This window comes from Cryptotermes secundus, unplaced genomic scaffold (genome assembly GCF_002891405.2).
Source record: "Cryptotermes secundus unplaced genomic scaffold, Csec_1.0 scaffold840, whole genome shotgun sequence".
Classification (NCBI taxonomy): Eukaryota; Metazoa; Arthropoda; class Insecta; order Blattodea; family Kalotermitidae; genus Cryptotermes; species Cryptotermes secundus.
Window position 1 is genome coordinate 52,188 of NW_019725426.1, and position 14,743 is coordinate 66,930.

At 37.5% G+C, this 14,743-nt stretch overlaps 1 protein-coding gene across 1 annotated transcript in view; it reads left to right on the top strand.

Moving 5' to 3' along the window:
* The first annotated feature begins 458 nt into the window (after positions 1-458).
* LOC111863415 (phospholipid-transporting ATPase IA) overlaps positions 459-14,743 on the top strand; it is a 225,615-nt gene continuing 211,330 nt past the window's right edge. The window contains exon 1 of the mRNA XM_023849724.2: positions 459-727. Within this exon, the coding sequence (XP_023705492.1) occupies positions 679-727 (49 nt within the window). The 5' untranslated portion in view covers positions 459-678. The remainder of the gene's footprint in view (positions 728-14,743) is intronic.

Below are 14,743 nucleotides of genomic sequence, written 5' to 3' on the forward strand. Positions count from 1 at the left end.
CTGCCTCTTTCCCCCAGGTATCCATTGGATGGGAGGCTGGGTGGGCCACATAGCTGGTATGGACGACGTGGAGAAGAGAAAATTCTTGACCCTACTGGGACTTGAACTCTGACCCCTCGGTCATCCAGCCAGTCGCTATACCCTCGACGCTAATGCAATCAAATTAAAAATTCATGGAATCCAGTTATGTACACTGAAGCATTAAATATTGTTACCATTGGCTGGTATTGTCCATAAGGTAATGAGAATTTTTTCAGCACCAGTTCTCAGAATCGAGCCTTAATGGACTATCCTCGAGGAGAGCCTCGAGGATCCATCTGTAGAGTCCACTGAAGGCGATAGATCGCAGCAACCTATCGCAGATGACAGAACTCTGTTGGCAAAGGATGACGGTCATGACCGGTCATGACTACGAAGTTCAGTAGTACACATATTATTTCTCAAAATAACGAAGTCAGCAACACTGACACTTAACGGATATGTATTAAACATATTACAGTGTTGGCTGGTATAAATAATTATGCGGTCACGTTCCTCGTTGCGCGATAGTTGGTACCTCACTTGAAATTTTAACAACATGGCGTCTCAGGTTGGGAAGAAAATAATATTTTATGTTTTGTGTTACCGTTTAAGGAGAAATATAAAGTAGAATAGTTCTGAAGTCGTGTTCAGCTGGATATGATTATCAAAACCGGCAACGAGCATGAAGATATGAATAGATTATTAGGTATGTAATGAATTATTTTAGCTTTCAGTCGTCATTTTCCAATTTGTGTGGGGGCGTTACAAGAATACGAAATATTTAGTTACACGAGAAGCGGGATTATCAAATAACAAATACCTATGCCCTGTCTGTTCTGACGTAATTTATCTACGCGGTTGGCCCCAGATATTTAGGAATCTTGGACTACTTCTCATAATTTCGTAAGAAATGTAGGGGTGCTGTTTAAATGCGATGGATATTTTAGTTGAGGGATTTAAAAGCGTAGAAATCAGTAACATTCCTTTTAGCTGTGATTGTGTACGTACCGGAATGTCTTGAGATAACATCATGGACCGATTTTTATGACGTTTCGGAGATGTGTCATGAATTCGATAGCCAAGAGCTGTGGAGTATTGCATATGTACATGTTATTAATAGGTTTTGGAATGACATGATAATGAGTAGATTCTAAAGGGTTCTGACGACGGTAAATGACACACAGAATTACTGGGTTTTTGGACTTTTCCCATTGTCCGTAATTCTAGGTGATAGAAGACACAACATTTTGGAAACTGGATCTGTTTCCCCGTGACAGAAGTCCACTGATTGAGATTAGCTCTTTTGAAGGAGCCCAACTGTGTAGGTGTCTTCCTTCTTCACCTGAAGAGGGAAACAGATCCCATATCCAAAACGTTATGTCTTCTGTTACCTAGAATTCTGGACAATGAAAAAAGTCCAAAAACCCAGTAATTCTGTGTGGCATGATAATGGTTAGTGTTGTAAGCATCATCCTTTTCTGATCATAGCGAAGCCTTGTATAATGTTTCTAAGTTTATTTATGTGCTTATTTATTATTAGAATTATAGTAATTTTGGAATAGTGCATTCTTCTAATGTATTTTTATTAAGTCGTTATTTAATAATTATTATTTACTATCAAATTTTCGTTGTTTATCAATATGAGAGTGAAGTTTATCTAGGTTTTTCCTCTGCCTCTACCTCTTCTTCCCTCATACTTCTCTTCTATCTCTTACTATAAGCTGTGTGATCCAATCTGGATCTTGACCTCTACTAGCAACATTTTTCAGTCTCGCTCTCTAGTTACTTGCTTTCAGATATTATCTCCCCCCCCTTTATCATCTATATAAGGCTTTCTGATAAAACAGAGTACTGGGTTATGTGTTTTAACTTTCTTTATTAGCACCTCATTTCATTTGCTTGCTTCATTGGCTTCAATGGTGACATCCTAAGTAATGGCTTTGTCATAGTTGATTTGAGGTTCTCATGGCAGTGGCTAAGAAGAGTACAGTTGCCTGGGCTGTAATGCCATTAGTTAGTAGAGAACATATCATTTCAGAGGAATGTATCACCCCCATCTTCAGGGTCAAGGAGTAAACCAAGCAAAAATCCAGCAGAAGCAGGTTGCAAACTAAGCACCTGCTTCTTTTGATTTCCTGTTTGGCCTACAGATTTACCCTAAAGATGGAGGAACTATGTTCCTCTGAAACATAGGGTTCTCTCTGAGGTACATGGCAATAACAAAAATAAAATAATTAAAAAATACCATAAAATTCACACAGTGATTTATCACTATAATGTAGCAATATGTTTCAGAGTACTTTTTAACTTAATTTAAGAATAATAAATACTCCAAAAGAGATGTAAGAATAAATATTTTAAACATATAGACAGATTTATTAACAAGCAGAGTATGTCAACAATTATTAAAAAATTCTTGAAGAGACTAGAAGACATTACACAACAAATAATTCTTAAGTTTCTTCTTAAAAACGTTAAAATTTATTATATTCTCTAATTCATTTGGAAGGCTATGAAATATTTTGGTTCCCATACTAATCATCTCTCTCTTTCTATGCTCAGTATTACAAAATTGTACATACAAATTGTGTTTATGAATAGTGTTATAGCCATGAACATCAGAATACTGGGTGGTATAAATCTTATTTTTTATTATAAAACACAGGATCTCAAAAATAATAAGGCAATAACAGTTAAAATCTTTAATTCACGAAACAAATTTCTACAGGAAACTTTATTTTTATCACCTTTTACCACCCTTACACATTTTTTCTGCAGTTTAAATAGAGTGTCAGAGTCCTTTTGCACCCCACCCCAAAAAATAATGTATTTCAACATGGACTCAAATTTTGCAAGATACACACTTCTTAAAACAGTGTGGCTCACTGAGTCCCATAGGGATTTTATCAAATAGGTAGTCTTGCTAAGTTTTTGACACACATATTGGGTGTGGGTTGCCCAACTTAAATCTTCAGTAATGCAAATACCCAAAAATTTTACATCCACTGAACAAACCACCTCCTTATTATTTATATAAAAAAGGGGTCTGGTACTTGGAATAGGTCTACTTCCCCGAAAAAATAATACCTTTGACTTATCCATGTTTATTATTCATAATAGATATACTTAATAGAGACAGTAGACAGGTACGTAACATAAATCTATATCAACCCTCAACTCGTTTATCATTATATCAAAAAGGCTCATATTATATGGGCATCAAACTATTCAACTGTCTTCCACTAAATTTTAAGCAATTATATAAAGATATTAAACGGTTTAAATTAAAACTAAAAGAATTATTGAGTTGTCACCCATTTTATACTGTGGATGAATTTGTTGTATATACTAGTCGGTAAGATTAATTGTATTCTGGGTCTATTCTTATGTCTTGACTTAGTTCTTTGTACTATTTATTTATCTAATATTTCTTTTCCACATTCTAAGGTATTGGATTTTATGGAAATAATAGATGAGTAATGAAAATGAAAAAAAAAGAGTAATTATTAAACGATTTTCATAAAACCAGTTTTCTAATTGGTTCTTTACATTTTGAATTTTTTCATTTAATGATAAGATATTTTTTCCAGTAATCAGTATATTTGTATAATCAGCAAATAGTACTACCTCTTCATTATATATAACTTGGGGCAGATCATTTATAAATAACAGGAATAAAAGGGGTCCCAAAACAGAACCTTGAGGTACACCATATTTAATTGCTTTAAGGGACGAGGTAACTCTCTTCATTTCGAAGTTGTTTCATCCATATAGTGAATTTCAACAAATGTACTCATCAGGTTCACAGGAAGTTTACATCACAATGCTATTTAAATATTACTAGTCAGTCTAAAAGCATCTATATTAAATTTAATTCAGTTTTGATTGGGAACTATGTAAAATGAAATAAGTCATTCCAAATGCAAATAAATATAGAATAAAAGTGCCGTTTCCAGCAAAAGCTGTTATTACTTTCATTCTGTTCAATAAGATTTATGCCCTCACAATCTGTGCTCTCACATCTCTTTGTGGTAGAATGTGAGGCTCACAGGTAATGGGACCAGTGTTTTGTGCAGCAGCTATCAGCATTTGAGAGTTGGTATATGTTGGGCCATGTGACTACATGCTCCTTTGTATTTGGTAGTCATTGGGATTCATTTTATTTTACGGCTGCAGTAATCATTTTCTTGGTGTACTGTTTATTTTTCAGAAACATATCATAAATTGTTAGAGCTGAAGATGTTATGTATTAACAGGTGACCCAAGTACTAGCATGGAAGTGTACTATCTTTTTAATACATCTACAGTAAATTTCTTACCATGATTGCACCAACAGATGGAAGTTTGCTCATCAGCTCACCCATATAAAAAATGAACAGTAGTAATAGAAGAAACCTGCCTATTATCGAACCAATCGCCAGCATGCATGTTCACTTTCTTTTTATCAGTCTATGGTACAGCTCCAGAAAACTTGATCACTGATATGTAGCCTCATCAAATGTTTATTCTCACATTTCATTCACTTGCCGGGATTCCAGATCTTTGTGAAAACTGATCATTTCCTCTCCAGTTCTCAGCAGAACCTACAAATTCCTCACTTCCAAAGGAATTCACATTGCAAGATAACTATCCTATAAAACTGCCAATCATGAATTTGTTGCTGGAGGTAAAATACAGAATGACTGAGCATGCATTAACATAGTGGACAACATGGTAATAAATTGTAAAGTTAGTTGGGTAAACTGTTAATACACAAGCATGTAAAGAAATTTAAATCTAGCGAAATTGGAGAAATATATCACATGTACAGAATGTTAACGTTAAGTGTTTGGAGAGGAAGTAATAGAATATAAGGTTTAGTGTGGGTTAAGTGATTTCATTGCAGAACTGAAGACATGACACAGTGAAATGTGTAGCCTCTGTGAGATATGAGATATTTATGGCATGATATCCCAGAGGAGTAGAATCTTAAAGACCTAGTTGTCTGACAACACCAAGAACTGATTTCAGATGTGGGATAAGTCACTGGAATAGTGCGAAGTGATTGCTGAGTGACTGGAAAATAAGAGAAGAGTTGGATGTGAATAGAGAAACTATGTGATTAATTTTATCAAAGGTAGAGAACGTTTGTTCCAAAATTATACTAAAATATCTTAGTGGCAAGTAAGACATGAGGGGATAAGAAATTTGCTGACCTTTCAGAAAGATTGTAGAACTGGACCCTTTGCAGAAGAGGTCTGGGTCCTCCAGCATGTCCCAGAAATAAAATATGTACAGTAGAAATGTCCAGAGCTCAGAGAAATCAAGTGAATGTCAAAACCATGCTGATCAGCTTTGTTAATATCAAAAGAATTATCCATTTATCCATTATGTATTTATTCCTCCAAGAAAGGAAAAAAAAAAATAGCCCAGCATTCTGCCTTAACTTGTGAAATACTGTGGCAAATATTTGGATGGACAAATTGAGTTCTTGTTGAGACAGTGCACCTTCGCTCACAGAATCTTCAGGAAAGTGATTTTTGGGCAAGAAAGAAACATCTGTGTTGGCACATCCAGTATGTTTGTCTTATTTAACCCCATGTAACTTCCCCATGTTCTTGAATCCAAAAGTCACCTCTCAGGGGTCACATTTTAAATCATTCAGAGCAATGTTTTGACAGTACTAAATGGACTTTTGGAAACTAATTTCCACCAAATACACTGGAACACGTGTATAACATTAGAATGTGAGTACTTTAGAAATGAACACACCTTACAAGTTACTGAGAATATATACAGAAAGGATATTTGTGCTGTGTTCAGGATTCCATTCGGATAAAACCAAACTTGTGAAAGAAAGTTGACTAGGGATCAAGTTTGCCACTGTGAATTGGCTGAATATACTGGTTCTGGAAATTACTGGTAATGTGGCTGCAAAGAGTGTGAAACTGGTTTTGTAAGGCTAAAATTTCATTAATTTTCTTATAGTTTTTGCACTCTCTTTTGATATTACCATTTCTTATGCAAGGGGCATAAGAGGCTTACGAGACAAATGATCAAGCTATAACAACAGTAACAAAACTGCTGAATGAATCATGTTGATTTGTATGTTTCACCTGAAGAACGTGAATACACAGGAAGAATTTAAGAATAGTCTTATTATCACTTCAGCAAACCTGCTCAAGTTGAGTCAGGGGTGGACTAAAAAAAGAAATACTCTTTGTATGATATAATTATATTCATGGCTCATTAACTGAAAGTGGGGGAGAACAGAATAGGAAATTTGCAGTTTCCATCTGTGCTTGAAGGTATGGATGTCAGGAATGCTGCAACTGATGGTCCTGGCCAAGAGGAGGTTGTGGGTATTGAATTAACTGAACATGAGGAAGAACTGTAGATATATATGAAATATTTGAAGCATAGAATATACTGTCTACACAACAGCAATCAGTATTCAAAACAAAGAACACTACTGCATCAACATTTACTTTTATTATGTTTATTAGAGATGCAACATGTTTCGACCCTTTCACGGGTTATCATCAGGTGTACAATGCACCAGTCTGAGCTGTTGAGTTGCAATGTGACTCACAACAGGATGCACAATATTAAGATTATATACAGGGTGATTCATGAAGTTTTATCCCGGCTTATGGTGCATATTCCTGGGGTTATTTCCTGAAAAATTTACTTAATAAACGTGTGGTCGATTTTCAATCATTACGGAGTAACAGAGTAATCGGGTCGTTCATTTTATTGCATTTGGGGCTGGATGAAGGACATTGTGTACCAGGTAAAGGTACAAACACATGAAGCGTTGCTTGAACGTATTCTGGACACGGCGATGACAATAAGGAACAAACGTGTGGAACTGCGAAATGCTACGAGCGCGGTTCATACTCGTGCGCCACATTGTGTTGACATGCAGGGAGAAATTTTTGAAAATCTTATGTAAATCCAGTCGTCTTCTAAAGCACTACGGTTTAAAGGAAACAGATTGATAGAAGGGTGTGATATGCAACCATTGGTATGTTTACAGAATGGGATGCTGAAAATAATCTAATTTTGTAACATAAAATTGATGAAAAATGTTGCACAATGCAAAATTAAGGAATTGGAAAAAAAATTTGGTCTTAGAATGCTTCTTTCCTAAAACATTAACCATTTAAAAAGTGTTTGTATTGTATTTCTAATTTGTTTTGACTGAAATTCGAAGAAAAAAAGATTTTTCGCCAGTTTTCAAATTACTGTATCTCTTTAATTATGAGTTAGATACCATTAGTATATTAACATTTTTTGTTCCAAATTACCTCAGGAATGCCCTCCCTAAGTGGGGATAAAACTTCGTGAATCACCCTGTATATATGGGCCCTTCGTAAAGTAACCTCTGGTGATCTGTTAATAAAACAAGTAACAGGAAAAATATTATTACAAAAAATATGTACGTACTTAGGCAACTTCTCAATGTAGTCACCACCGGAATTGAGGCCCTTGTCATATCAAGGAATAAGTATTATTTTGTCAATGAAGTCTGCCATCTGTGAGCTCAGCCATGTTTTGACACCTTCCATCAACTCATTATTGTTGAAGCGTTGTGATCCCTACCAGTTCTTCAGGTTGGATAACAGGTGGTAGTCACTTAGAGTGAGATTAGGACTGTAAGGATGGTGGTCAAACAACACTGAGTTAAAATGCTTCAGCAATGTTATAGTCTGAGCAGCTGTACTTATTTGTGGATGTGCTTTGTCACGGAGGAGCCCTAAACCAGATGTCAGCATTCCTCGCCTTTTGTTCTGAATTACTGTGCAGTTTTTTAGTGTTTCACAATACATAACATGGCTGAGTTCACAGGCAGCAGACTTCTTTGGGACGAAGATTCAGCAAGCTCGAGAGATGGTACTGTGAACCAGCGAGTTGCCATCGATGAGGTAGTATGTTCTCTGCAGATTAGTCATGGTTCTGCCTATCAAATCATCCACGACGAGCTCGGCTTCCATAAAGTCGGTGCGAGATGGGTGCCAAGAGAGCTTACCGTAGAGCACGAGCGCAAATGTGTTGAGGTCTGCCAACGCTTACTTGACTGCTACAACAATGAAGGCAAAGAATTTTTGAGCAGAATAGTCACAGGAGATGAAACGTGGGCCCATCACTATGAGCCAGAATCCAAAAGCCAGAGTATGGCGTGGAAACACCCGGGATCACCAACGAAGGAGAAATTCAAGACTCAGTCTTCCATGGGAAAGGTGATTCTGATCGCGTTTTGGGACTCAAAAGGGCCTATACTGGAAGACTACCTGGAAAAAGGCTGTACGATCGGCATTGCAAGATACAGTGATTTGCTGACCAACAATCTGAAGCCAGCAATTTGCACCAAATGCCAAGGCCTATTGTCGAAGAAAGTGTTGTTGCATGACAGTGCACGCCCACACATGGCCAGCCAGACCGTTGAAACCATTAACTATTTGGGTTTCAAAGTGATGGAACACCCTGCCTACAGCCCAGAACTCGTCCCTTCTGACTATCAGCTCTTTGGACTGTTCAAAGATGCTTTACGAGGTCGTTGATTTTCTACGGACAAAGAAGTGTGGGAAGCGGTGCATAAATGGTTGCGCGACCAACTGAAAACCTTCTTCTTGGAGGGAATATGCAAGCTTATGGACCGCTGGACCAAGTGTATCAAAAAGGAGGGAGACTATATAGAAAAATGACGTACTTGTTCAACCCCTACTTGTGTGTATATAAATTGGAAAAACAAGAGTGTGGATAATTTTTGACTCCCATTTATGGTTAACATATGTCTCCCATTTGCCAGATCAGGCTTGAAGACTGGAGTAATCCTTTGAAGTTCCCTACACTAAATGCTTTATTCACCCCATTTACTCCATTAGTTTCTCTGTTAACTTCATTATGCTGGGTCTTCCATGAAAAGTCGATAGTTACTTGTCTGGTCAGAGGATTCTCTGCTTTTAAGGAACACAACAGTTCATATTGTGGATGTTTGAGTAATGACACCATGTGGTCTAGTGAATGGGTACCAACTTTCAGGGGAACACATTCCCCTTGTCTTAATGGCAGCTGGAAGATGACGGCATATGTTCCTCAAAAACGCTGATATCAACCTGTCAGACCACATAGTAACATAACAGAGAAAATCGCAATAAGAATCTTCATCACTGTGAAAACCACAAATATTGAGCCAGTTAAATCCCCCCCCCAACTCATAACTAATTTAATAGTATTATTCACTGAAGAGGTTTATCTAGTACAGTTCAAATTGTGGACCATGATCGCTGCATTCCATGTCCTCTCCAATTTGTCAGTCATCTTATCCAGTGCTAACTGACTATGTCAGTGCTTGGTTCAAAAGATTAAACACATGGAGATAAGACAGAGTTTAAATTTTTATGATCTACAAAGAAAGTTCTGCTGTGGTAAGGTGATGCAGTCAGGCTGCAGCATGCAAATTGTTAAGTCCACCTGCTTGTCTATATACCAACCCGCAGTCACTCAATTTGTAGGATTATTTACTTATTTTCTTTCTTTTTCCTATCTTCAAAGCCGGGATAAAGAGACAGGCACTGTGATATAGCCTTAGACCTAATTCTGAAGAGATTTTTGGGGAGGTCTGTTCTTATGGGTAACTTCTTAGTCCCCAGTGTTTCATTGTGAATTATTGTTACATGGCTAGTTATATAAGTTTGTATTATTGAACAAACTGCTCTAAATCTTTTTCTCATGACTCTGCATTCGAAAGAATCCTCACTCGAGTTGACCTTAAGTGCTATTGGGAGACATTTAGTATGCATAGAATTGACCTTTACATAAATTTAGCCTTTAAATTGGCTGAAATATTGATATATGCAGGATTGCTTGACTCATTATGCAAGTTTGTTACTTCCACTTGACTATTTCTAATCAGGATTCGGCAAAGCAAAATATTCTGTGCATATGTTCCAGATTTCTTTGCATGATAGTTTGTGAATGTGAAATTGGTATTTGCTGTTTGAGGAACAGAATCGTATAAGCAGAAAGTTAAAACACATGAGAGGTGGTTATTAAGTGACTCAATTCAAGTGATCGAAACATATTACTTAATGAGTGATTTGAGTTGCCGGTCGTTTATTGACTCAAGTCATTACACATCAAATGATTTGACACATAATCTATCAGACAGTAGGAGAAACGTGCGAATTAAGTTGCAAATGTTAGTAGTTAATTAACGCTATTGCAATTCGGATGTTATTTTGTTATGATTTTTTTCGTGGCCATACTTGTTGTAACCAATTAGCTTATTATTACCTCATAAGGTAAAGGCGAAGTTGTCCCTGCTCATAATTAACTAAGTTTTTAAGCACTACTCCATGAAGACGTATGGGGAAATGGAGGTATAGTTCCGCCATTCTTGACCTCGGTACTAGATGGAGGTGAGTGGCCAGCTTCACACCCTGGAGAAAGAGCCTCCATCACTTAGTGGGTAGGAGGCTAGGTGGGCCCCAGAGCCGATATGGACGCTGTGGTGTGGAGAAAAATCTCTTGCTGTGCCGAGAATAGAACCCCAGCCATTCAGCTTCTCTGTAAGTGACTTTGTGCTTTTCAAAATAAAGGTATGAGATTTTAAGGTGGAAGGAGTGTTCACAACTCCCTTTAGGGTTCTCTAATAAAATGTTGGCCAATTACATGGGAGGCCAAATATAGACATGCCATGTATTGTTTTTAAATAAGAAGTATTGTAACGTGTTATATGTCGCCCATCGCTGAGCAAAGAAAACAATGGAAATTTGTTGAGTTCCCACAGCGACAAATTGAATACCAACAGGCCGTTGTGTAGAGATTGCCGAAACAACAGATGCATTTCCCCAGAGACGGACAACAGAGGATTCGTTGCGTTGCAGTAGGAAAACCGAACTGTAGAGAAAGGTGTAAGTTTTGAGGTTTTCACAGCGATGACTATGAAGAAAGGCGTCTTCTGGTTTTGGCGCCGTGTATTCTTCGTTTTGACTGACGTTTCAGAGGAACGTCAGCCAAAACGAAGAATACACAGGGTGCCAAAACCCAGAAGATGACTTTCTTTGTAGAGAAAGGTGTTTACTAAGCAGTCTGAACAATGCCTATATAAGTAGGCTGAACGTACCGCCGGAATCAGTTGAAGTACTATACCAGCCGACGGAGCTAGTCGAGCATTAGCAGTCGATTTCCAGCCTTCAAAGAGAAGAATCGAGTTTTAGCAGTCACTGAACAGACCAGCAGACACTTCACCGAGAAGAATTGTGATAGTGCTGAATCCGAGACCCACGTGAAATTTATTTGTCGCGTTACCTAGGAGACAGAAGCAGGTTACCAGGTAACACGCGACAATATGTCTTTTGACCATCTAGCTGTCACAATTTTCCAATCCCCCCCAGAATATGACAGCCGGTGTCAGGTCAGGCGCATGTCCAACTGTCGCCCCCTCATTTGAAAATGTATCAGCTTTCTCAAAACTTTATCACATTTAAGAACCTTAAGTTTCTCAGCACTACGAAAACCGTCATTAATGTAATTATTCTTAAAACAGTTGCTATACAGCGTTCCATATCATATTTAGAGTGTTGAGAATCTAGTAATGTAAAAATGTTCAAGTTGATAATAGTAATCTATATCCACTTGTTTTTGTCTTGTATTATAATAAAAAAGTTTCTTCTCATCCAATATGGCTATTAAGTGATATGTAAGCATGACACAAAGAAAATTCACAGGTTGTGGGCCCAGATTTGTTCAAAAACTAAAAAAAGGTAAGAAAAAAAAAGGAAAAGACAGAAGAAGAATAATGAAAAAGTGGCAACCACAGAGACAGAGGAGGTAACTCATCCGCCAAAACTGAAGGACACCGACTCATTTCCACTGTGGGATTTTGAAATCAAGATTCTGATGCGTGCAAAAGAACTGATAAACATCGTTGATGGCAGCGACCTGTTAAGTGACCAAGGAAGAGACAAAGAAAATATAAGGAAATGGAAGATGCGAGATGCAAAGTGCCAATACAACATAGTGAGAATGATAGAGAAACATGTGAAGACCCACATTGTGGCATGGACAACCGCAAAAGAAATCTATGACACCTTGAAGCAAATTTATCAGCGAGACACCTCTCAACAGAAGTGCCTTCTGCTACAAGACTTCTACAACTTCAAGTATGGCAAAACTAAGGATATGATGACGAATGTAAGTCATGTGCAGAACATTGCCTTCAAGGTTTGTCAACTGAACCAAAATGTTGATGAAAACATGGTCATGACAAAAATAACAAGGATTCTACCACTTAGAACAATAAGAAATATTTCCTTACGTGTGTGGATGATTATACACACTTTTGTAAGATATACCTGTTAGGAAATAAGAGTGAAGTGTATACCTTTTTGAAGGAATATGTACACACAAATGAAGCTGAGTGTCAATTCAATACAAGAGTGAGAAGAATAAGATGCGACAGTGGAGGGGAATATAAGAACAACGCCTTGAGAGAATGGTGTAAGAACAAGGGGATTGTAATGGAATTTACTACACCATATTCGCCACAGCTAAACGGCATTGCTCAAAGGATTAACCGTACCATTGTGGAAAAGGCAAGAGCATTGATTTTTGACTCAGGTATTAGTAAGAGGATGTGGGGTGAAGCTGTACTCACTTCTGGATACCTGCTAAACAGAAGTCCAACAGTGATAGTGAATGGAACACCAGCGGAATATTGGTATGGTAAAAGACTAGATCTGGCTGGATTGAAGATTTTTGGTTCAGGAGTGTACACTAAATTTCTCTGACCATTGAAAAGGTTGGACAGGTGTAGCGAGAAAGGAATATTCGTTGGTTACAACAGAGATGGCTGCAGAATATGGGATCCAGATACTGGAAGGACCTATGTCTCCAGAGATGTGACATTCACAAGTAAACCTGTGACAACAAATAAAGAAAAGGAAATGGAAAGAGTGACGGATCCAGAAGACAAGCAAAATACTCCAGATCAGGAAGATATGGAAATGCAGCAAAAACCCGAAGCTGTACAGAATGTGAAAAGGATCCTTGGGTATGTGAAAGGTACACGAGATTCAGGAATAAAATATACCTCATCTGACTCCAAAACTCTGAAACTGGAAGCATTTAGTGATGCTGATTATGCAGGGGATGTAGAGGATAGGAAGAGGGAAATGGAATATGTAATTATGATGTCAGGGGGCTCAATATCATGGTGCTCTAGGAAACAGAGTATTGTACCATTATCAACCACTGAGGCTGAATATATTGCAGAAGCTGAGTGCTGTAAAGAATTGAAATATCTGAAGTCGATAGAGGAGTTAACAGGAAAAAGGGTGTCAACAATCGGAGTGCAATCAAGCGAATAGAATCGGGACAAGTAACACGTAGTAGTAAGCACATACACGTTAGGTGTCACTGCATAAGTGGACAATTGAAAGAGAAACTGTTCTCAATCAAATATTGTAACACTGAAACTCAGGTGGCAGACATTTTAACAAAACCACTATCACCAGAGAAATTTACCAAGCTTAGAGACACTATACTTAAGAAGAAATAAGTCTAATTTTGACAAGACTGAGAAAATTTTAATTACATGTACTAATTTTGTAATCTGAAGACCAAATGTTATTCAATTTAACTTTGTAAAACAGCTAATAATGTTGACAACATTTTGAAATTAAGGAGGAAAATGAGAAATGTGTTTATAACATTTTGAAATTAAGGAGGAATGTTGAGAATCTAGTAATGTAAAAATGTTCAAGTTGGTAATTGTGATCTATATTAATTTGTTTCTGTTTTGTATTATAATAAAAAGTTTCTTCTCATCCAATATGGCTGTTAAGTGATATGTAAGCAGGACACAAAGAAAATCAACATAGAGTATTGGCAGTATGCACAAGAGACCAGCAGAAACTGATTTTTTTTTAACAAAAAGCAAACAACAAAAGGATATTTGTAAAATATGCCGCCCCAGGCGGCCATGTTGTTCGCCTCTGCTATCTCGCTGGGTCTGCCTGTGTCTGTCAGTGACTTATGTTGTACAGGCTGTTTCAAAATGGTGGCCCCGAAGTGAAATTGCTGTACAGGATGTCCCAGGAGGAATGTGCCAAATTTTGGGAGGGTGTTCCTTATGTTAAAGTATGCCAATATAACCCAAAACACCTATGTCCAAAGTTGAACGGTTACGGAGATAATGGCCAGAGAAGTGTGAAACTTTGACAGGTGTTACACACTTGTTGATTACCAAATACATATTAAAATTAGCAGGAAGATGTGGTTTCTGTAATGTTAATAATGTACGTAACATCAAACTAACTTGTAAATGACATGAAGCCATTAAATTGAACTACAAAGAAACTCGCACGCCATATCATAGTTGTCCTTAGGGTTCCAAGCACTAGACATGACACATGACTCGCAAGCGCTGACGTAACATGGCTGACTGCGCATACTGGTATAAGCCGACTACATAACTGTATTAAACGTACATTCACGGAAAATCTCTTTTGGAATTTCGTTTCCATTATCTCATGTGGATTATTATGGGACCACATATGCACATTTCGTAAATTATTTACACCGTCCAGGGTAAAAGACGCCTCATCACTGAATAAAATGACGCTTAACAGTTCGGGATGAGCTTTTATCCAGTGGCACAAATCCATACGCTGTGCATGGTCGCCTGGTTCCAGATGTTGTACCCTTTGATCATGGTAAGGATACAACTCTTCAT